The sequence below is a fragment of the Podarcis filfolensis genome, assembly GCF_964270895.1.
Source record: "Podarcis filfolensis genome assembly, chromosome: 5".
Classification (NCBI taxonomy): domain Eukaryota; kingdom Metazoa; phylum Chordata; class Lepidosauria; order Squamata; family Lacertidae; genus Podarcis; species Podarcis filfolensis.
Window position 1 is genome coordinate 71,217,815 of NC_139608.1, and position 25,624 is coordinate 71,243,438.

The 25,624-nt window shown below is 41.1% G+C and overlaps 2 protein-coding genes across 10 annotated transcripts in view; one reads left to right on the forward strand and one right to left on the reverse strand.

The window, feature by feature from the left end:
- LRRTM3 (leucine rich repeat transmembrane neuronal 3) overlaps positions 1–15,116 on the reverse strand; it is a 94,957-nt gene extending 79,841 nt beyond the window's left edge. The window contains exons 1-2 of the mRNA XM_083614487.1: positions 14,578–15,116; positions 12,719–14,250 (exon numbers count right to left, since the gene is read on the reverse strand). Coding sequence (XP_083470613.1) covers positions 12,719–14,250; positions 14,578–14,581 — 1,536 coding nt within the window. The 5' untranslated portion in view covers positions 14,582–15,116. The remainder of the gene's footprint in view (positions 1–12,718; positions 14,251–14,577) is intronic.
- CTNNA3 (catenin alpha 3) overlaps positions 1–25,624 on the forward strand; it is a 543,396-nt gene that overhangs the window by 226,103 nt on the left and 291,669 nt on the right. The window lies entirely within an intron of this gene.

A 25,624-nucleotide genomic window follows, 5' to 3' on the forward strand; every position in this document is an offset into this window, starting at 1 on the left:
CTCCATACGTATGTACTGCACCCCTGAGGCCGCAAACATCCAAACAATAATACCAGATATTGTGAGGAGTCATCCTGTTTCCTTTGTAAGCTGACAGAAGTCAGTGCTGAAGGTCTGCACTGCAGGCCCTACTGACTGCAGTGTAACATGAACCAATTTAACCCACCAGCTGAGTTGTGCTTAACAGGCAATGTTGGTGAAAACTGGAGAAGCCTGGAGTTTGAGAGGTGCCAGTTTTTGGCAGCTAAAGTTTGATGAGGAAGCAGGAGTAGATGGGTAACTTTTTGGTTGATCAAATGGTGTGCACTAGTGTGTTGCTCAGTTGGGATTTACATTGGTGCAAGGGCATTACAGTCATACCTCGGGTTGAAGTAGCTTCGGGATAAGTATTTTTGGGTTGCGCACTGCGGCGACCCGGAAGTAACGGAGCGTGTTACTTCTGGGTTTCGCCGCTCGCGCATGCGCAGACAGTCAAAATGACATCACATGCATGTGCGGAAGTGGTGAATCGCGACCCTCGCGGATGCGGGTTGCGTTCGCTTCTGGATGCAAACTGGGCTCCGGAACAGATCCCGTTTGCATCCAGAGGTACCACTGTATTAGTTACCATATAGTAGATAAGAACTACTGACTCCTATGGAGAAATCACCAGTGATACAAGGTGTAAGCAAGGAGCAAGTCATGTTTTGGGTTCATTTTGTACTTTTTTTTTTAGTGTATGGTGTCTGATGGAGAATTTATGCAGTTGGAAAACCTGCTTCCCTCCCTCTCATTTGCCTTTGCACATATGGAGCACTTTGCTTTTCATAAAACAATAGAAAAGCTCCACTCCCTGTTACCACATCAATCTGAATCTTAGAGCAATAACCACAATTGCAGTATTTCTTCCATCTCCAGCAGTTATTCTGCAATTGTGACTTCAGACACTGATGTTAAAATGTTGACCTTTTCTTGACACAGCAAGCCTCTGATGTCTAATATTAGCATAGTTATGTTCTTAATAAAAAATGGTACATGATGCTGTGGTAAAGGTTAGTACCCCTTTGGCTTATCAATGAGCAGCTGCTCGCTGACTGTTGCTCCTTTGACAAGGTATACTCTTTTTTTAATAAAAAAAAAAAGCTGAGGTTTGCTCATAACAGAGTTAAAACTATAGATGCATCAATTGTTTTGGCCTTTCCTAAATCCACTCACTGATTGACTTTCATATATTCAATGTGTTTAAATTACATACCAATCTAGAATAGAATAGAATAGAATATTACTATTTTTCTTGAAGGTGCTGGGGGGTGGGCAAAGGATCACAATCTCCACTTTAAGTAGAGGGGGAAAGGCCTGTAAGAAATAGGACTGCAAGCTTTAATTGCCTCAATTTATAATCAGCTAGGGCTGGAATCTGAAGGGTGGGGAAGGGCTGTTGCTCAGTGGTAGAGAATCTGCTTCGCATGCAGAAGTTTCCAGGTTCAACCCTCAACATCTCTAAGTGGGCCTGGAAATGTTCCCTGTCTGAAACCGTGGGCAGCTGCTGACAGTCAGTTTAGACAATATTGAGCTAGATGGACCATTGATCCGACTTGTTATAAGGCAGGTTTCTATGTTTCTAATGCAGCTTACCTGTGAGTAAGCCACATTAAATTCAATGGAACTTACTCCTGAGTGGGCATGGCTAGTATACAGCTTTATTTTAACTGGTGACTAATTTTATTTGTTATATAATTAGGATGTGAAAAGGAATATAATCATAGCTTTCTTGATTAGCCATGAATGAGCTGAAAGTTACGGTTTTGCCTGACAAACCTGAATAGGTGATTAGGAAGTTAAGAAAAATGCAGTATGTTTCTTGATGGCTGCAGCTTTTGGTATATACCGTATTTTCCCCTCTATAACACGCAGATTTTTTCTCCTAAAAAGTAAGGGGAAATGTCTGTGCGTGTTATTGAGCGAATGTGTGGTCCCTGGAGCTGACTGTCCCAAGTACAGGGCAAAAATCAGGCAAAAATCGTATCGCGCCATCACGGAGGAGAGGAGGCTGCTGTTTTCCTGCATTCTGCCTCAGGGTCTCACTGCCCACCGTCTTCTGTTTCGTTACTGTGTTTGCTCAAACGGAACAAAGAGCAGGCAAATCCCCTCCCCTCCAGGCAAGCAGAGGGGAAAGCAGAGCGTCCTTCCCTCTAATTCCTCTCCGTGCTCCGGTGCTGCTGCTGCTGCGTATAGGGACTCGCAGGCAGCGGAAAACATGCAGGAGAGAGAGAGAGGGGGGGGCTGGCTTGGGTGTGGGGGGGACTTTTGCCTTCCTTTCCCCCCCTTTAAACCCCTCTCTTGCATTCTTAGCCAGCTGCTTCTCCGCACACCCCTCTCATGCTCCTTGTCCCTTCTATGTTTTTCCTTCCCTCCCCACTTAAAACGTGGTTACAAAGCACGGATCCACATGGATCCTCAGGATTTTTGCATTGGGTCACCCCAGATTCACCATCAGATCACATAGCATGTCCATGGCTACAGCCTGCACCAAAAAAATCACGCACCCACTGTTGCCTGGGGCTGCAATGGTACAAAAACGTGGTTACAAAGCATGGATCCACATGAATCCTCAGGATCTTTGCATTGGGTCACCCCAGATTCACCATCAGATCACATAGCATGTCCATGGCTACAGCCTGCACCCAAAAAAATCACACACCCACTGTTGCCTGGGGCTGCAATGGTGCAAAAACGTGGTTACAAAGCACAGATCGACATGGATTCTCAGGATTTTTGCATTGGGCTACCCCAAACTCACCGTCAAATCACATGTCTGTGGCCACAGCATGAAGCACAAAGATGATACATCCACTGTTTCATTCAGATTTTTTTTCCTTGTTTTCCTCCTCTAAAAACTATGTGCGTGTTATGGTCAGGTGCGTGTTATCGAGCGAAAAATACGGTAATAACACCAGAATTTTACAGCAGAATAATAGAGTTCAAAATTTAAATTCATACATGCTGAATTCAGACTTAACAGCAAACCATGGTGTTTTGATCCAATAATGCACTGCATTGAGCCATTGTGGTTTGTAACAAACCACTGTTGGTCATCAAAGCAGGATTTTATATCAGGACATGGTTTGAATAAACCACAGTTAGCTGTATTTTAACAATTTAGGAAATTGCAATTTGTTACAAACTGGAAATGGAAACAAGATTTCCTCTCCTTAGGCATAAAAGAGTGGGGGAAGGAAAGCAGATGAGCTTAAGGGTCACGAAAGAGCTTTGTTGTTATGCCTGAATTTGGGCACGGTGACCAGAGAGGGGTGTTTTTTGTGTGTGTTTTTTACTCAAATTAGCTAAAACCAAGGTATTCCTCAGTTACATTTGCTCTCTTTGGGAACCTGTTGCATGATTAATGGTTGTGCTTCCTGCTTTAAGCGTTTGCTGACTTTCACTATACTCTGTGTTAGTATTTGTAAATAAAAATATATTACTGTATGTCTCTAGATGTGTCTCTTGTACATTTAGTACTTGAGACACACCTAGTATACTCAGGGCTTTTTTTTGAGATGGAACTCGCCAGAACTCAGTTCCGGCACCTCTCAGGTGGGTGCCATTGCCATTGTAAGAGAACAAGGGAGACGTTCACGATGAGTTCCAGCACCTCTTTTTCTAGAAAAATAGCACTGAGTACACTTGGGGAAATTTAACTTTGTTACTCTGCCCCTACATTTCTTATGCAGATATAACAATATGAAAATGACCGTGATGTCTGCTGGAAGCCGCCCAGAGTATATGGGGAAACCCAGCCAGATGGGTGGGGTATTATTATTATTATTATTATTATTATTATTATTATTAAGCAGTAGCTTTTGCATGTTGGATCTTTGGTTGTCAGAACTGCTTTGGATAACATTACAAGTGGAACCTTCCATGCACATTCACAGCTTATTTAGTCTTTTTACTTAACTTTCTGTCTAACTTTTTCATACAGTTGTATAGTGAACTGTTAAATAATCCATCCCAGAGGTGCTTCAGTTCAGAGTAGAGTTAATTAGCTATTATTTAGAAATGCATTTCCAAAGTGCTAAATCTTGTAAGTCCTCTTAATCACTGCTTGATGAATGCATTAATGACCCTCTGCTCAACCATATTCTGGCACGTCTCTCACCTCTGATATACAAGCAGCATCCTCTTTTGCCCTTGAACTTGAGCATGTGCATAAGTGCAGCCATAGAGACATATAGGCATAGGCAGGTGCTCTTCCCTCATCCTGCTGATCCTGTTCTCAAAATATGCTTTGGTATGAAAAGCACAGTTTATTCTGGTTCATTTGCTTAGTTAGCTGGTGCTATTTTAATTTAGCCCTGAACTGCCTTAGTTGCAAGGGAACAGCCATCCATTGTTTAGTTGTGGGCAATTTTAAATCCATCTAAAGATGCTCAATCACAGAAGCCACACAGATGCATGGTTGAATAATTTTGTCTCACATGTTCCAATTTGGCTTCCTCCATGTCTTAATTAGCATGCTGGGTAATCCTTCTCTGGTTCTGCCTTTTGATACCATTTAAATAATAATAATGGATGCAACTTCCCTCAGATAATTAGTTTGCTCTGCTGTTGTGTATATTTATGAGTACTTCACTCAGTATTATCCAAACAGGGATGCCAGGCACCAGACAGGTGGACTGATCACTCTGGTATATTTGAAGGGAATGCCAGGTTTGGCTCTCAAAAGGAAATCTCCATTATTTCAATTGGTGTTGGCTCTGGACAAGGAGAAGCAACCCCCAGCACAGTTCCTAGGGTACTGGCTCTTCACTTGTAAAAGTATTCTATGCGTTGCTTAAAGACAGAATTAAGTTTAAAGAGAAGTATTGCTCCAATAGGCATGTAGTTCTGTATCTTAAAGGTATGTGAACACAGCAGTAATAAGGTACACCTTCTGAATCACACCATTGCTTTTTGCATATGTTTATGTGAATGTACATCAGGTCTTGTTTGGTACTAGGTTTGAATATTAAGAACTAGGTAGTTATTGTAGTTTTGCAAGCATCTAGTAAATTTTGTTGGTAGCATTAATATATAGTTTGCATACTTGTAATGAATTGATCACTTGTGACATCTTAATTTTGATTGCAGCTCAGATACAAAAGGGAAACAATTGTGTGTTGGGCCTTATGCCCATTGCAGCAGTTCTCAGTGAAAAAATGGGGCAACCAAATACCTGGGAGTAAATAAAACAATAGCAGCAACAAAAAACAAAGCCACCCTTACCTGCTTTACTTAATCCTGCCACTGGGTGTCACTGCTTTTCTTTAAAAATTTAGTTTACCAAATATTTTCAATCTGTGTCAAAAGTACCACTCTGCTTCTGGAGCCCCATTTGCAGTCTGAGAAAGCAGGGCAATATTTTTGGCTATGTTTTCAAGAGATGAGGGAGATAAGAAATGCTAAAAAAATTCAGCCCCTGGAAAGGGCTTACCTTAATGAGTGGTGGTGGCAGAAACATTTTGTGTGTGCGTGTATGCACTCTCTTTCTGTTAACTTACAGTGGTAAGCATTGGTAGAACTCAAATCCGTGGTCCTGCAGGCTGCTCCCCCCACCCCCAATTCCACAGGAAGATATTTGCATCACACTGTGGCATAATTTAACTTTACAGTGGAGGTTGCCATATTTCTCCCATACAGTGGTGGATGGTGTCCACTGGGTTTGGTAAGCCTGCTAGGGAGCCATGGGGATGTGGCCAATAGTCACATGGGTGTGGCCAATTGTGATTTTCTCCCTATCCTCCCTGTTTGCAAAGATGCTGTGGACACATAAGTACTGCAGTTATACAAATACTCAGCACATAACTAAACTGAAAAATGCCTTACAGGGGCCCCTATTGTTCTTTGTTGGAAGGAAAGTTGTGTGGCCTCCACCTGTTCTGACATCCTTCTCCTTTGCAATGGACCAATGGACACTTCATACAACATTACAGCTGTATACATTAGGGTTGCCATATTTCAAAAAGTAAAAACCAGGACACCAAAATTGTTGAGCTTGTTTTAGAAAAAGCCGAAAGTTGTTGAGCTTACACTCCTAAGTGTTTTTACAAAAACACTCCTAGGCCTGGCTGCCTAGGTATGCCCTTCAAGGAAACAGCTCGGAGCATGATCAGAACATATACTTCCAGTTTAATTGACTCCCCCCACCCCAATTTTTTTTAGAACCAAAGTTAAGCAGAGAATGTGTATATGTGTATATATGCATGTGTGCCTAACACAGAGGTTCCTGTAACGTGATGCAGTTTCAGTCTCATTAGTATGAGAAATGCTTTTGAGAATTGAATATCAATCTCAAGAACTGAAGTAATTTATTTAGCAACAGCCCACTTGTAGCATCCACTTCAGTTTATCCCTAGAAAGGTGAAGGCTTGGATTATAGAGAACTGGGTATCCCACCAGTGCTCTGCAGCAGGTATGCTGGCACTTTATACTGATATGAGCTAATGCACCATCATACTTCAGTGATCACCAGCTTTTGTATATGAGCAGCTTAAATGTTTTAGAAGCTTGGAATCCAAAACATGGGGTAGGGTGGGGTGGCTGGAAGACAAGTCAAAAGTGCATCCTATTGATTTAAGTGAGTAAGATTTGCAGTTGCTCCAGAACATGTGTCATCTTCACATGCAGAAGCATTGGAGTGTCTTCCCTGTGCTATAATCCCACACTGTTCCTGTGACAGGAACATTGCCTTCTCTCTCTGCTGGACAACATGTGCGTCAGTACTATCCCCACCCTGCCTGATGAAGCTGTGTAGACTCACATGTTGGGAAAGCCGCTCTCACGCCACTGTAGGCACATGTGAATTGCCTAAGTGAGAGTCTGGGAAGGAGCCCAGGAGACCCTTGATCGAGACACAACAGGTGATAATGGAGAGCTGGAGCTTACTCTAAACCTAGTGAATTAAAATCACATCACTAGGGCTAAGGCTAACTCTGTAAATACTCAGTTGCCAACCTTTCCATGTTCTCAGAAAATGTGCTGGCTGATGAAGTGAGACTCTCCTCATTCTAAGCTAGAGTAGCATATTCATTATCAATAGCAGGAGAGTTCTGAAGTACCTTATCTGTAGGGGACTGAATAAAGCTAACCCCACAGGACCAGGGATGTAAGCATCACCAGGACATTGATTAATGGGCTGGTAGACATAAACGGGTTATGGAGAAGAGATGACCTGGATCCCTCAGAGAGTTTAGGGTTACCAAAAGCACATTGTTTTCTGGTATTCAAAATTTGGAAACAAAAAACAAAACAGTTCATGTCCTGATATTGTTAGTCCCAAAATCAACACTTCATATTGGAATGTCATCCTTATCACAGAAAATTAAAATAGATATTTTAGATGGTCTTGAAATAATGGTTTTTCATGAATAATTGGATTTCTGCATAAGGCCTGCTTCGTAGGAAAATGGAGTGAAGCATGATCCAGCAGTAAAATCCTACTCCTGCCCCCCAAAAAAGAATGAAGCTATGAATTCACTTTTTCATTATTTTACTCTGCCATATGCAGAGACAGCATCTTCTCATTATGCTAAGAAAAGGTTTGTCTGAATTTTACCAACAAGGTCTTTAAAAATGAAATGAAACATGAAATAAACATTTGTGCTGTTGTTGCTGTTGACTCCTGGGGCACAACATATTAAAGCTGGTCTTAGCATATTAATTAATTAATTTTATTGAATATATATGCTGCCTTATGCCCGGAGATCTCAGGGCAGTTCACAGAACAAAATGAAAATATAAAACCACAATATATATAATCAAAATAAAAACAACAACCTAATAACACCCCCCAAAAAAGAACCGCATTTTAAAAGGGCATAGGATGTTCCCATTAATTCCTCTTCTGTCCCTAACCAACTGTTACAGCTATGCTTTAACTCAAAATTTACATTATTATTTTGCCACCCAGAATACTCCTTACTCCAGAATCAGCATTCAAAATGACCTTAACAGATTGGAGAACTGGGTGCCAGCTAACAAAATGAATTTCAATAGGGACAAATGTAAGGTTATGCACTTAGGCAGGCAGAACCAGATGCACAAATATAGGATGGGGGACACCTGGTTTACTAGCAGTATATGTGAAAAGGATCTAGGGGTCTTGGTGGACCACAGGTTTAACATAAGTCAACAGTGTGATGTAGCAGCAAAAAAAGCTAAAGCTATTCTAGGCTGCATCAACAAAAGTATAGTGTCCAGATCAAGGGAAGTAAATAGTACCACTCTATTCTGCATTAGTCAGACCACACTTGGAGTATTTTGTCCAATTCTGGGCACCACAATTTAAGAAGGATGTTGACAAGCTGGAATGTGTGTAGACGAGGGCAACCAAGATGACCAAGGGTCTGGAAACTAAGCCTTATGAGGAGTGCTTGAAGGAGCTGGGTATGTTTAGCCTGGAAAAGAGGAAAGTGAGAGGATATATGATAGCCATCTTCAAATATCTTAAGGGCTGTCACATGGAGGAGGAAGCATGCTTGTTTTCCCCTGCTCTGGAGGGTAGGACTCAAATCAATGGCTTTAAACTGCAAGAAAAGGAGATTCTGACTAAGCATTGAAAAAACTTTCTGACAGCAAGAGCTGTTCAGCAGTGGAACAGACTCCCACAAGAGATGGTGGACTCTCCTTCCTTGGAGGTTTTTAAGCAGAGGTTGGATGGCCATCTGTCATGGATGCTTTAATTGAGTTTCCTGCATTGCAGGGGGTTGGACTAGATGAACCTTGGGGTCCCTTCCAACTCTAAGAGTCTATGATCCTATGATTCTATGATTTCCCAAAGTGCAGAGTGGATGGTTGAGGCAGAGAAGTAGTTCTGTCTTTACCAACAGTCTCACATCTTGCATTAGGGTTTCTAAAGTGTGGAGTTGGCTTTTTTTAAGGCAGCACATGTATGTGCTTGGGGAAGAATTAGAATTTTTGGTTCAGATGGTAGGAGGCCTATTGACCTCCTACTTCCCCATCAAAAGTGGTGGCTGTGTGGGCTGTGCCCCTTAATTCCATATTGATTGACAGTGTTATGTAGGCTTTCCTTCTTCCTTTGAATTCTGTAACCCATAGACCTGAAAACAGATGTGTGCTCTGCAACCTCCTTTCTCCTAGGATTTGCTTTCCTCTGTCCAGTAAAGCTTAACTGCCTTAAGAACATAAGGAGACCTCTGGATCAGATCAAAGCCTATGTAGTCAAGCATCCTTTTCTCACTCTGCCAGGCAGATGCCTATGGAAGACTTCTTCTGGTATTTGATCTCAACAATTGATTCCCTTGTTGATGTTTGTGGTGGAAATATCACTACAAAACAGTTCTTTTCTCCTTTTCTAGTAATCTGGCGAAGAAGTCTTGTAAAGCACCCCCTCCCACCAAATGTGGTAAAAACACATGACACAGTGTCAAGAAAAGGGCATGTTTCTCCCAACATCTTTTCATGTGCAAATTTTGCCACCTAAGAGCCTTTTCATTTGGCCATGATCACATAAGAGTAAAAACTTTCATAGTGACATTATACCTCAAAAAAGATGGCATGGCATCTGTTCAGGGGAGAGCCAGAATATTTCATTGTTCTTTGTTAAGAGATTTGGGTAGAGTTTTGTGATGCAAAGGAGTAAATGGTTGCTGTAAACCCAGTAGCAGTGTACAAGGAGGTTATGACTACAGACACAGCTTTTTTCATCTCTGCGTGACAAGCTGCCACCTGCTTCTGCATAGCATTAAAGGCAGAGGAATAAGCTCTCTTTTTTGCATCTTGGGAAGACGCTGTGTGGAAACCACTGGCCAACTGTTTGTTTGTTGCACAAAATAATGAATAAAGCATGGTTTGATTCTCTTGAGACAGAGAAGGTTCAACCATTTACAATCAATTTCCATCTCCTGGAACTAATGTTATTTAACTCAGTTTTGACCCCCCCCCCACCTTTTAAAAAAATTATTGTAGACTAGAGTGGTTGGAACAGGCCTGCATAAGCTGCACCATCAGCCAGACACTTCTTTCTTAGACTATAGTAATAATTACATGTTCACCTCTGTTTTGTCACTGAAGTTATGCACAAATAAATATTGCCTGCTAGATATCCTTCAGCTGAAAATGCAGTTTCTTAAGGCCTGGGCAATATTTTTCACGTGTTAATTCTACATAATAAATATGAAACATTATTGATATCAATAGTTCAACTGTTGGGCATTTGAAAAGACACCACTATTCTTAATGGTTTCCTTTTCTACATTCCCGACCCCTACTTACTGGGTTATAAAATGCTATAGCACATTATTCTGACCAGAGCATTTTTGTATAGGGGTACTTGAGCTTTCTTCAATGTAGTGTTAGCTTCAGGTATGGTCAGATACAAAGAAACATGCCTAGTGTAAAGTTGCTCTACCAATATTTGCAATCCATTTGTTACCATATTTGAGTCAGACACATTTTTAAAAATAAAATATTCTCATATTGCCACGTCAAAACTGTCCCTGGTTAACACTATGAAATATATGTTCATTGCAAATTTCATACTAAGAATTAAAGACTAGGAAAACATTTTCTGTGTGATAATTTTGGGTGGTATTAATTTTTCTCATTTTGTATATGCACGAATGGCATTTCCCACCAATCCAGAGAGAGTGCCTTGACATTTTTCATATTGCAGTTATAGAAAGTCAATATTTTCAGTACAGATATTATCTGATACAATGTTGGTGCTCTCTTGGCACTAGATATATTCACTTTTATGGTAATATTATATCTCAAGAAGAATATTGACTCAGAAAATCACATCTCCTGAGTAAAGTGCGTCATATTTAATCAAGCTGAAATCACTGACTCCTGGCTTTCAACAAATGTATGATACTAGTTCACATGAGTAAAATTATGAAACAGCCTTTCACTTTTTTTCTGCTTATATTCCTGTAAAACAAAAACAACTTTATACCCTGAAAATCACCTTAAGTGCATTGGTGGTGATTAGATTCTGCACTTCTTATCTCTGGAAATAGTTCACAGTGATTTTCTTTCACTATCTCCCCATCCCCCCAAAAGCAAAAATACCCCAGAACATGGATGCTCTTTTTCTAGATTGCTGCAGTGCAACCGCTTTGTAGATACATTCTCTCCCAAGTGGCCAGAGATGGGCAGTGTACAAAGCCAAATCAAGTTATGCAACAGAAGTGGTGAAATTATTTGCCACCTTTTATAAACATGCTCCAGTTTGTTTCTGAAGATGGAGGGGAAAGGTCTGTTTTTCATAAAGGAGTAATATGTGGTTGCTAATTATAAAATATTTAGAGGAATTTTTCATTTGGTTATATTTTGCTATGGCATTTGAGGTGGGTCTTATGGATTACAAGTATCCACCATGACAACCTCCAATCTATTCTGAACATTGCATCCGTATTAAAATAAACAAACAAGTGTGTCTCTAAAATGCCATTCAGCAAGGTTATACAAAAGAATCAATTGATTCCCAACTCCAACCCCCACTGATCCATGGACTTTTCCTAAAAGAGAATATTTCTGGTGTGCTTTTCCTTAGACTGGGCAAGTATCCAGTTTTCACTGCAAGCTTTTTCTAGTTGCTGTGCTGTATTTAAAATGTAGCTCTGCCAGCTTTCTAAATACCCAAAGTGGCAAATTGCATACTGAAACACCACCAAGCACAACGTAGCATTTTTTCAAGATAGAAAAATGACAGATTTAATGCCTCCATTGTCAATCACGTTAATGCCTCTAACACTGTTGCAGAATGAATTTCCAATGAGCACCCAAGCAAATGTGTGCAGGAAGTGGTTTTGCCTTTGTAACTGTACATTTCAGCTCCTCTAATTGCATCAATAAGGAATTTGGTCTCCTCATTTAATGAATGCCTTTTGACTACTTTCTGAAAGGCAACTGACTGTGAGAAGGGAGAAACACTAGCATCTTTTATATGAAACCACATAAACAGGTTTCAATTAGTAGTTATCAACTCTACAAACTATTGTGTTAGAGCACAGTGCAGTGAATCCCATTCTGTTCTACTACCCATCTTTTATTCCTCATGAAAGCTTTTATTCCTCCTCTGAACTTCAAATGATTCCCCTGCCCCTGCCCCCACCCTCAGTAGTTCAGGATGTTGCTTTAAACCCACTTGCTTCTGATAATGCCTTGCATTCAACAGAAATCAAGCATTCGGCCGCAGTTGTTCCTGCACCATCTATAAGCCAAAGCATGTCCTAAAATGTGTATGAGCCTACAACACTTGGCTGCCATGCATCCTTGAATCATGAAGTGAATTTCAGCATTTATTAAAATGCTTGCACTGTTCTTTTTTTAGCATTATTTGTCCACATAAAATCAGCACATATGCAAACAACTCTGCATTTAAAAAACAACGCAGCAACACTGCAGATGTGATTTATGAGCTATGAAATAAGCTTTCCATTGAAATAATAATGATGATGGAATAAAAACCAACAAAGCACCTGTACCAACAGGTACTGTGTCGAACCTGAACTTAAACTTCTGATTTGCATTCTCTTAACTTTCAGTGGATTTATGGAGGAAAGTTTAAAATGATAAAAGGAAAGGAAAAGGCCAACATATGATGAGCATGTGTCAAGATGTGATATAGAAGTGGTTGTGGCAGAAAAGAGAAATGTAACCTTCATCTTAATCACTGAGGTTCAACAAACCCACCTTTTTTAAAAGCTTATTTTATTTGAATCACAATGGTTCATACCTCACATTCCCTGGAGCCTGCTTTGCTATATGTGCAGGGTCCCGTCCCGTTCAGCAGCATCTCACTGGTCTCGGTGTTAGTTGGCTTATAATCGACATAAAATTCCTGTGTGGTTGGAGTCATCTGCTTCAGCGACTGCCGTTTCTTCTTCCTGTGCCTTCGCATGAGAGAGCGCTGCTGCAGCTGCTTCATGCTGGCAGGGTACCGCTTCCACGACACATAGATTACCAGCAGGATCACAAGCACAGACAAGAAAAGGGCCACACTCCCTGCTATGATTTTGTGGAAAGAGATGTGTTCTGTGTCGTGCTCAGGCTCTGAGCTGGCTTCTGTGGACCCGACGGTGGGGGGCAGAGGGGGCTTGCTGTCATGCTTAGGCCTGATGACTTTGGGTTTAAAGGTTGGCTTTGGGAAAGCCTGTGGCAATTCAAACCTCTCTGTAGTACTTTTGCCACATATGCTGTAATTTTTCACTGCATCAATAACGTTCACCCCCTGCAGCTCTTTGGGGCTGGCACAGATAATTGTATTTTCCCTCAGCCCTTTAAAACTTTTTAGCCAGTTTACCAGGGAGCAAATGTTCCTGCTGCATTCCCATATATTCCCAGCAAGGCTGATGTCATTGAGAGATATCCAAGAATCCAAAATCTCTTGACCAATAAACGTGAGCTTGTTGGAATCCAGGTTGAGACGCTGTAAATTGGGCACACACTGGAAAACACTAGGTCCACTGAAAGCTTCTATTTCATTGCCAGATAAATCAAGCCTTTGTAATGAGCTCCAGGTCCAGGACATCGTTTGTCCTATAACACTGATTTTATTCCACTGTAAATAAAGGTTCTGGAGGCTGACTAGCCTTGGAAAAAGAGCCAAGTTAAGCTTAGAAAATTGATTGTGCTCCAGGTGAAGCTCTTTCAGCCTGATCATGCCTGCAAAGACATTCCTTGCTAAGCTTCGGATTCTGTTGTAGCCCAGGTCTAAGAGTTCGAGGTTCCTACAGTCCTGGAAAATTCGGACAGGAATTGTTCTCAGGGAATTGGACCGCAAATGTAAACTCAGCAGCTTCCTTAAGCCCCTGAATTGTTCAGCTCCCAGAGACTGCAGCTGATTATATGACAGATCCAAGTTCCGGAGATTTGTTACTGGTCTGAAGGTGTTATTAAGAAAATAGGCAATTCTGTTGGAACTTAAAATCAACTCTTTTAGCCTGCGTATTCCATTGAAAGCATTTTCATCAATATTGCTGATGTGGTTATGGTCTAGATAGAGCCAGGTGAGTTGATTAAGACCTTTAAACTGATTGTATTTTAGTTTCTGGAGGCTGTTGTATCGGAGGGACAAACCTAAACAACCAGCTGATATACTTGAGGGTATCTCCTGTAATTTCTGGGACTCGCAATATACCATTTTGCCTTCGCACCTACAGCCCTTTGGGCATCCTCGTTCAGCAGAAGAAAGCATTGTCAGTAATACAGTAGGGGCTATTACCAGGGCTACAGCTGATCCGCTCAGTAGCCTAAATACATTGAAACCTGGAAATAAAAATAACTTAGAAAAGTTATCCCCCCAAATAAACAATCCAGATCTATTTCAATCATGCTCAGAATTGCTACTTAAATGCATAAGAAACCCCCAGCAGCATAAGTACTTTGTAGCTTGCCCCCACTTTATTTTAATAAAGGAAAATGTAATAAAGAAAAAAAAATCATGCACATAAGCTAGCCACAGTCAAATACAATCTCTTGGAAATTTAACTCTGGTCACATCTTGCAGGGAGGCAAACCTATAGAGCAATTAAAACAGAATCAGTGCAGGCACTGCTGTAGGCTAACTATAAATAAATAAAATGGAAAACCTACCCATCCTTTGTGTTTTCAAAGGTCGTCGTTAGGTCTTCTGCTTTTGCTTAGGGTGCCACAAGCATGACAGCCCCTGTCAGCTGCTCTGTGGTGAGTCAGGGCTTGCTGACACCCAGGAAGAAAAATTGGACCCCTTGGGAGATGGACCGATTTTGGAACATTATTCCTTGCCAGCCATGCAGAACATCCCAAGAATAAATAAATCCCAACACAGCATTTGCAGCAGAATGTCAAGTTCTTCCTAGGTAATAGGATCTTCATGGATGGTGCGTTTTTGCATCTTTACATTTAGAAACGAGCTGCTTTAAAATCTCCCCGTGCAAAGCATGATAGATTCCTCCAATTGATGCTCAGCTGTCTGAATTCACCCGTCTGTATTCCATTGGGCAGCAGTTCTCATAGTTAGCACTCCCGATCCAGCTAAGGAAACTGCGTTGGAGCACAGAAGCCAGGATGACCCTGTTCAATGAACAAGCACTGTTCACTTCTGCGTACTGTCATTCTGAAAGCTCCTCCGACTGTTGCTTTGGTTTCAGTGAATGCAGTCTTATGTAAAGCTGCCCCCAGTGGCGAAGAATATTATGGGCATGTGCAGAAATATCTTCCTCCTCCCCCCCCCTTTAAATCTTGCAAATGAGTAAGCCCTGTGCTGGGAAATGAGTGATTGTTCTGGGTGACTAAATAGGAGCAGACTGGTCAGCCTCAGTATACACTAGTGAAATAGTTGGAAATTTCCCTGGGCTTTTAGCTTTTCATTGTCATCTTCTTCTTTTGGGTAATTTAACTAAGCCTTTTAAGCCCAGCATCTGCTGCTGGGACTTCCACCTAACATAAAGCTTGGATGTAACATTTCTTTTCATTTAGGCAAGAAAACAGCACACACATAAGCCCATACTCACAGAAACCTGCATATATACACAATGGGTGTAATTGAACACCACAGGCATTACATTGTCATGTAAAACACACTAATCCTCGCTATTACCACTGGTATACAGATGGTAAGTACTATGAGTAATCGGGCAGGAAAACTTAACAGGTCTAATACCAGTGCAGTTAACTTTTTTGGGTGGGTGTAGGAGGAGGCATGTCTGTATACTGACTGGCTTACTACAGTGCATATTCCCTGATCCCCCACATCTATGGAAGGCACATAACCCCCATATGAATCTCCGAGATCTACCTCTGAAACCCCACACTATTTGAAGATGGCAAATGGACCTGAGATATAGTTGGCCCGATAGATGGCAGGGTGACTTAGACGCATCCCTTTCAGTGGGCGCTTTGTGATGCTGCCTTTTAAGGTGGGCTTGATGTGAAAAGGATCTAGGAGTCTTGGTTGACCACAAACTTGACATGAGCCAACAGTGTGACGCGGCAGCTAAAAAAGCCAATGCAATTCTGGGCTGCATCAATAGGAGTATAGCATCTAGATCAAGGGAAGTAATAGTGCCACTGTATTCTGCTCTGGTCAGACCTCACCTGGAGTACTGTGTCCAGTTCTGGGCACCACAGTTCAAGAAGGACACTGACAAACTGGAATGTGTCCAGAGGAGGGCAACCAAAATGGTCAAAGGCCTGGAAACGATGCCTTATGAGGAACGGCTAAGGGAGCTGGGCATGTTTAGCCTGGAGAAGAGGAGGTTAAGGGGTGATATGATAGCCATGTTCAAATATATAAAAGGATGTCACATAGAGGAGGGAGAAAGGTTGTTTTCTGCTGCTCCAGAGAAGCAGACACGGAGCAATGGTTCCAAACTACAAGAAAGAAGATTCCACCTAAACATTAGGAAGAACTTCCTGACAGTAACAGCTGTTCGACAGTGGAATTTGCTGCCAAGGAGTGTGGTGGAGTCTCCTTCTTTGGAGGTCTTTAAGCAGAGGCTTGACAACCATATGTCAGGAGTGCTCTGATGGTGTTTCCTGCTTGGCAGGGGGTTGGACTCAATGGCCCTTGTGGTCTCTTCCAACTCTATGATTCTATGATTCTATGATTGTCATGTCAACTTTTTAATGTTGTTTCCAATTAATTTTTCCTTTTCCATGATTGTTATGCTTTTAAAAATGTACATTTTTGGTTACGTTGTTGTTTGCTGCCTCTATCATTTTCATGGAAAGGTGGGTATAAATTGTTATAAATAAATAAGGATAGTTAATAATAATATATACACTCTGCAGTTAGTGAAGTAATGCTGTGCACGTTCTTCATAGCCTTCCCATCTCCCTAGATTTCGCCAGCTTAGAAGTAGGAGACACTGAAGTGTGGGTTTGCAAGAGTTGAGATCCTCTTTGAACACCCTGCCCTCTAATTTGGGTGAGAAAGAGGGGTCCCCCGCAACCCCCAAATGTCTGTCTTCTGTCCATAGATTAAGTGGGACACCTCAGAGGAAATTGCCAAATGTACAGCAAAATGGAAGCACATTGATTCTATGCAGTTTAAGATTCCTCTGCATTTGCATCTGTGTTGCCTTCTTTGCTGTTTCCCACATAGGAAACATGCGAGTTTCCATTCAGTGCTGCAGCCATCAAGTGATGGACATCCATGTATTGAATGTTCTTACTTGTAGACAGTCAGTGATGTTCTTTATTCGGCACTCTACCATTTATCTTGATGTTTCCCACATGGTACAGAGAAGCTAGAGGGGGAAAGGATGGTGACAGATTCTGAATACGAATTATTTTACCAGTATTGTAATTCCTGTTTCCTGTTTGAGAAGCCATGCACAGTTTTTCAATTACCCTGTATTCTGCCTTCCTTCCAGGGCCTAACTACACATAACATGAATGGTGTGATTAGCAGTCATGTCAAGGCTTTTCAGTGTTGTGCTCAGGAACATAGTGTTCAATAAGGGAAGGCTAGGTCTTCAATGTATTCTGGCTTATTCGGCATATTTAAGATACAGCATTTCAACAAGTATATAGGATTTCTGTGGAAGGTGATAATGGAGCTTTGATACCCCCCCAACTTCTCTCTCTCTCTCTCTCTCTCTCAATAAAGAGCACACTGATTGGGTCACTTTGCTCCACAACTTGCTCTTGTTGCTTCAAATCCTTAAGAATTTGAAGCTAAAAACATTCATTGAAAGCAAAAAAACAGACTTGACCTGGAAGTCGGCCCAGGCAATTTTAGTTCGGAAGTTTTGAGTGCACATACAAATACCTTTGCGTACTTCTATTACATAATCCAATTCTCTATATATACCTAGCCAGCCTTCTGCTCCTTTTTTTGCTGCTTTCCGCTCTAAATATATGATTAAGAAAAGATTGCACCTTGTCCACAGAAGTGTAAAGGCAGGGACCTTTCAGTTTTGCATATAAAGCTCTCTATAAAGTTCTGTGTGCATTGATGTCGTGGTGGAGCATGCTCTCATAGCACCTGGGGTTGCAGTGGACAGTGTGACTACACTCAGAATACTGTTTAAAGTTTTGATCACCTCACCTCAAAGAAGGTGTTGTGTTTTAATGATGTAACCCACCCAGGGTCCTTATGGTGAAGGCTGGATTAACAACAACAACAACAACAACAACAACAACAGTCTTGTAAAGCTGGAAAAGATTTGGAAAAGGTCAATGAAAATTATCAAGAGGATGGAGCAACTCCACTATGAGGAAAATCTACATTTTATTTTTTACTTTAGAGAAAAGCTGAGTAAGATTGAACATGATAGAGGTTTATAAAATTATGCAGTGAGTGAAGGAAGGATAATCTTTTTGCTCCCTCTTTCATCATACTCATGGACATCCAATAAACTGAATGCTGGAAGATTCAGGGCAGATAAAAGAAAGTTCATTCTCACGTGACACATTGCATTTGCTCCCTGAGGATATAGTGATGACCCCCAACTTGGATGACTTTAAATCAGGTTTGTACAAATTCATGAAGAATAAGGCAATCAGTGACTGCTAAACATGTTGGCTATATTCTCCCTCCACTTTCGAGGGTAGTATGCATTTAAATACAGTTTGCTGGGAATGGCTGGTGGGGAGGGTGCTGTTGTGCACATGTTGTGTTTGTGATAACTCCACTATCAGTAATCACTTGTGTTTCACAAATTTTGTATTTTGAAGGAAGTCATAATGATTTTAACTGGGACACACACACACACACACACACACACACTCACACAATATTATCAGCACAACTAGGAAGTCACACATAAACTGGAAAAGTAGATGTACATATTTTATGATTACAAACTTAGTACAATTTGCACTTCATCTTTGGGTTTTGAGGTGAATGTGAAGTTTTCTTAAGAAGCATCTGAGGAAGGCTAATGAAATTTTCAGTGGGAATGCCATTTTATGTTGGCTAATCTCTTTCAAGTAAATGATAAACCCCACCAAGTTTTTGTTTTTTTAAATGACACCTGTACTGGATAGGCAACTCATTCAGATAAGAAGTTTGGCAAGTGCCTTTCATATTTTCATTCCTGCCCTTCCATAGTTCTTTGACCTAGATGGTCCAATATTTTATTTCATCTGTCTTTTAACAAGGCCCTCTGATTTCTACTTGTTTGTATTTTTGCTTGGGGAATTCTTACCTTGTATTTTCATCCCAACCTTTAGAAATTTGTTTTCACTGCTATTGCAAGGTACTGTTGTGTTTTTCATACAGTTAAGGGACATCTGAATTCCCAGGTCAAGCCCTGGCTTATGTCACAATTCATGGAGTAGCTTGTGCTAAGAATTCACATAAGGATTCACCTCAAGAACCCTTAACAAGAATCTGGGATGTCAGTGACAGAATTCAGAATGCAAACCCCCCCAAGCAATGCATGCATAAATACATGTATATGTGCATACAGAATGCTAAACAAATCAACTTCAAGCCCAAGGATTATGAAGCTGGCTTGTTTAAATAACCAGAATTTGTTTTAAATCACAATCTCTGGTTTGTATGATGTTCACTTGAACCCCTTCCTGTTTGTGCACATACAGCGAAACTGCCTTGGTTCCCACTATCGGGGCTTATCCACACTTAATCTTGTCCCACTGCTCTTTAGTGCTTTCTAGGCAAAGGACAAGTGGAAATGTGGATGAACTCTCACACACAGAATTTGAACTTGAAAACATCTAGAGGCTTTATTCAAGAAATCAGTGTATGATCAAGGCATAATTACAGGGCACAGGGCACATAAATGGAGTTCTCACATGACCATGCAAAAGCTAAGCTCTCCCAACATCTGGTGTGTCCCTCCTGCTCTTCTTTTTTACAGCAGGTGAAGGCTGTCACTCATGTGAATCACACCCACGTTATATAAACAAACGTCTGCCTGTAAGGGCTCTGCCAGAATGGCTCGGTCTGTGTGTGCTGGCACATTTGACACCATGTCTTTGGAAACAGAAACTTGTCTAGCTCCTCTGTTCCAATCTTGGTCTCGGGCTCAGCCAGCCCTTCTGATTGATCAGCTCCTTGGCAGGGTCTATACTGGCTTCAGCTCTTCCTCTGCCTTGGGAGTATTTGTCAGGGGTGGCAGCAATGACTTCTCAGGGCTGTGAAGATTTGGGTCTGGGCTTGAGTAGCTCCATGAAAGACACTTTGCCATTCTAGGCAGCTAGCAAACACTATGTGTGTGTTTGAAGAGTATGCGTGTGAGGCTGAGCAATCAAAAGATACCAAATTTAGTACAAACTTTTCTTGTCTTGTTTAGCATATTTAGAATTTTCCATTAGCTGTTGCTAAGAAAAGCCTGTTATTTTAATCTGTAAGCTAATGGGAGGGTTCTGCATCAAAAATGTGTACGATCAGCATTTCATGCTGTGGTTAATGGAAAAAACATGGAACTGATCATGGGAACCATTGATGCTTTTTAGGAATGTGTATATAAGAGATAGCTTTGAATGCAGTATTTTAAAGCTATTGCTTTTTAAATAATAATAATAATAATAATAATAATAATAAGAATAATAATACAGTACAGACGTTTAAATGTTGTTCTGCCATGGTCTCTGGTAAAACCAGCATCAGATTTTCATATTGCTTGTAACACAGACCTGTTAAAGCTAAAATGCACCCCCCGAAGTGTGACTGGCATGATTGCAATTAGATGTGTATGCATTTGGTTGCAATTGTCACAAAGACCTATTGGCTGCAGCCCATACATAACAAGTAACACCTCTACCTTAATGGATTTACTTTGGGTGTGATTAACATTGGATACAAAATGTTTATATTTTTGTTTTCATTTGTTGTGTCATGGGGAACTTAAACTGGGTGGTATAACAGCTTATCCCACAGGTATATTGTTGGACTACAACCCGCACACATGCTCACAAATGTACACACATGCACTCACACAGACACACGTCCAGATGTAAAATCACTTATAATTTTGTTTTTTGCATGGTATCAGTGATTCAGAAATGTTTTGGTGCTTAAGATAAAGGGCCATTCCACTTGTTATGGATTTTGTACACACGGATATTAGTTTTGTGTAAGAAATGATTCAAATGATATGAATTCCACAACCATTTCACAATGAAACATCAACCAGCTTTTGTTTGAAGAGACAGAAATCCCATTCCTTGTTTTTTCTTCTACCATCTTGGTGATTAACATTAAAATACTCTGCATGTCAGCTTGGAAGTAAGTCTCACAGTGTTAAATTGGACTTACTCCCAAGTAAGTGTGTAAATAGGATTTTAGTGTAAATTATCCGGTATATCAGTCCAACTGATTTTGTATTTCAAAATAGCTATGTTTGGTTTTCCCTGTCATAGAGCATGTATACATCTTTTTGCTGATTTCTATAATGTGTAGTCCAGTAAATAAAAACTCTGAAACAGCATTCAATAAAATACTTTCGAGATCTGGGACAAAATTAGAAGGCTATAACACTTTTCACGTACTCCTCCAGACTGCAATAAGTAGCTGTCTGCCCAACTGTGAGATGTGTTAAATTGTAGACTCCCTCCTGCACAGAATCTTATCTGACCTTTCTCAGTGACAGTGCTCAGGAGATCTTATCCACCACTTCTCAACTGCATGTCTAGCATTGTGGAGTGTCGCAACACAGATGGGGATGTTGAAGAAAATCAAACTTAAGTGATGTTCTCTCCAAACTCACCTACTGATGTTGGGCAAAACTGGGAATAGAAAACACATTTTTAGAGTTCTATGCACTAAGTAAAGGTGCTTCCCATGAGAAGACTGGCATTCCTGTTCTCTGCGTTTTTGTTCCTGTATGGCAAATTAACAGCTTCAGTTTCCTGATTTTTATTTCCTATGGCAGAACATTCATCATGCTAAAAAATAAAGCAGAACTAAAATTTTAAAAGATGCTTACTTTTGTAGCTCAATCAATCATATATGCAAATGTCTAAGAAGTATTAGATCTCTTTGTGGTTTAGCCCAAAATTGGTAGCAGACTGTTGGAAGCTATGTCTGTTAATTCCCTAGAGGTACCATAAGGTAAAGGGATTTTTAAAAATTCATCTATTATCATCACTGCCTATTTCCCCCCTATGAAAGCATCCTCAGTCTCATAGCTGCATTATTTACAGAGTTCAGAAGAATGATTCATTAGACAGTTATTCATATTTAAATTGATTACTCTTTCTTGATCTAGGTATTGGTTTTTCTTTTGCAATGATGTAGAAAATTTCAAGAGAAAGGACACATCTACTAACTCTGATTTTCTTCAACTGAATTTGATATAGTACATTTACAGCTGATGGGATCTGAGCACCCATCTGCCAGTTTTGACTTTTTCTGAATTTAATTAAAAATATATTTCACTGGGACATTGTTTGCTGCCTCTGGTGATATGCTCTGCATATGGAAACCTGCATGGCCCCCATCATTCTCTCTCTGTCTCTTTCACTCTCTCTCTCTCACACACCACACACCAGACAACATATACACACACAGAGCACATGAGTGAGTGAGAAAGCAATATAGTGGTGCTTCCCTGTGGTGTGATCCTATGCATAGGAACTAAGAAAACTCTGTATTATGGTTACCAGATGCCCCCGTTTCCTGGGGACAGTCCCCGGATTTACAAATCTGTCCCCGGACAAAATCCGTCCCCGGAATGTCCCCAGATTTCATTTAATGTCCCCAGAATTATATTTTTAGTGTTGTAGATTTATTAGTAGGGAATGAATGTTGCATGATTGGTTCAACGGCACAAGGCACATCATATGGGGACTTCTAGCAAGGCAAAATTGCGGGCGCCATGGCAGCAAGCAGCTCCTGAAGTCAGCCAGAACCAGCTGCACTACCAGGCTGACTCTGGGCTGCTGATACTGCCGCTGCCACCACCATTGCCGAGAGGGAACCGGGGACGGCCAGCACGTCAACCGGGGGAACTGCTGACCACCCTCCCGCGACCTAAATTGAGCTGGGAACAAGAGAACCCGGCCACTCGGCTGACTGCCCAGCAGCACTCCAGGGCCAGAGCCAACGCAGGGAGAAGGAGGAGAGGAGAAGGGAAAGGAAGAGAGAAAAAGAGGAATGAGAAAAAAGAGGGGAGCCCCATCTTGCTGCGCTGCTGCCGCCGCTGAGGAAGAGAGGTAGGAGAGCACCTGCAGGGCAAGGACATGTGTCTGAGCCCAGGCCCAACCTGAGCCTACTCCACGGAAGCTAGTGCTCCAAGAGAGCAGGCCGGGGCCCAGAGGAAGGCCGCGTAACAGATGAGACCACAGAAGAGAAGATATTACTTCTTAATTTTTTCAAAAAAAACCCTTATTTTTAATAACTTTGTTTTCTCTCTCTCTTTTTTTTAAAAGGTGTCCCCAGATTCTTTGAAAAACATCTGGTAACCTTACTTTTTATCCCAGGTCAATCTGTTTTCCCCATCTACCTCAGTATTGTCTACTTTGACTGCCAGTAGTTATTTAGAGTGTGAGGGAGAAGTGTCTGCCTGAAAACCAGTTGCAGGGAATTGTAAGCAAGAAGAGTGTTGTTGCATTCATATCTTGTTTGCAGGCATCTGGTTGGCCATTGTGGGAACAGGATGCTGGACTAGATGGGCCTTTGGTCTGATTCTGCAGGGCATTACTTACTTTTTTTTTTTACCAAAACCTGCTTCTTGATCCTTTAAACTGTAAGGATTGAATTTGGGGCCTTTTGCCCACAAAACATTGTTTTCTGTTACTGAATTATGACCCTTCGTCATGCAGTTGTGGTGTGTAAGAGAGACAGAGAATATTGGAACCATGTGAGTGGGACAAATTTCATGAGTCTTTCTTTTCCAGTAGCCATCTCACTAAGAAGTAGGGCAACAATTTCTGGGCTCAATCCACATAGTTGAGCTTACTCATGTGGTTTGAATACTCATGTATACGGCATCAGTGTGATATTGCGCTACAAGGAAACAGGTTTCTTGCTGCGTGTGAATGGAACTATTTGCAGAGTTCACCCTGCACATTGCTTATGTAAGCACCTGCGCATCTGACTACCAAGCTGTGGAAACTGTATTTCTCCTCCTCTTCCACTCACAGTTCTTTGGATCACAGCCATCATTCTGCTATTAAATGCAGGCAGGCATTCAGGTGTAAGCAATTAGAGTACAGTCTACCTGTAATTTGACTTGTCCTTTCAAAATATTTTAAAGCTCCCTGTAAATTTCTCTTTGAACCTGTATATTGCCAGTAAAATATACTGAATACTCATCACTCCGTAAAATTAAAGTGCTTACTCATATGAGATGTTCAGATCTGAGCTCTGAGGTCATGTACTGAGTTCCGCAGATGGGAAAAACTGGTCTCATACAGTATTCAGTAACATCTCAAGAAACGACATTATGACTGTTTAGTGGATTTGCAAGTGAAAGAGGGAAAAAACCCATGAGTATAGTAAAGAGACATATAATTATATCCATTCATTCTGGGGCTAGAATCAAGATAGTCTATTCACAATGATTACAGTTGTGTATTTAGCCACCACCACCCCTTTCTTGAGCTCCACTTTGATTCTGCTGGATGGGGTGGGTGGGATGACAAAGAAGGACAAATTCCTTGCTAAAAATATTTATTCATACCTCCTGGAAGTGAATTTTCCTGTATTGTGTATTTGTGCATAAAATCAATCAAATCTTTTTCAGTCAGCCCAACTACTGTAAGTTGCTAGATAGCCTAATTGTAATAGGCAATATTCTTGGAGAAATACCGGAACTTAATTGTACAGGCAGCCTTGGTTAGTTAATTAGCTTGTCAACCAGTTCTTTTTAGTCTTGGCTGCTACTGATTTATACCCAGTAAGAATATAAAAGGATTTTCTGGTGTAAAATGAGAATGCAGGTTCCTATAATGCGTTCTCATGGTGCTATCTTTTTTCTTTCTTTTCTTTCATCTTCCCCCCTCCTGATCCTTTTCCCTACCAACAAAACGAAAAAGCAAACTTTGAAGAATCTATTAAGATGTCTAAACTACTAGTTAGTTTGCTTCCTTTTCAGGTCACACCTGCCAAGAGTACAGTTTGTTACTCTTTGTGGTCTTCAGAATCTGCATTTGTGCAGAACAAAGAGCAGGAATAGAGAGCCTATGGTACAACTCTGAATGTTGCTGGACTACAACTCCCATTATCCCTGAACCCTTTGCCATGCTGCTTGGGGCTGATAGTTTATCACCCCGGTCTAGAGCTTAGAAGAGCTTGAAGTTCTTGCCCTCAATTGCGGAGAACTGTATCACTGCATACCTCAAAGATGGGGCCTCTTTAATTGTAGCCTGTACATAGCATTCCTTGGTGTTGACGGCTTTCATAAGCAGCCCATGTCTCGATGCTCAGCATTTCTCCATATAGGCAGCCTTAGTGTCTGATAAAAGCTCATGCTTTCTGCCTTGGTATCTAGCCCAAGCTGCGGTAGGTGGTTCTTTCTGCACTGACAGCATCATGTGGAGGAAGGGGTTCGATAAGGATCTGAGTGATGGACCATCCTTGAAATCTTTCCCTCCTCATAGGTCCTTCTCATATATTATCCTCTGCTTTTTCATGATGTTTTGTGGATATCCTCTTGGAAGTTACTGGGGGAATATTATCTACACTATAAACTTACTTCAGTTTTTGTAACCAACTCCAGTGCCATGGTTTTCCACAAAGAATGCA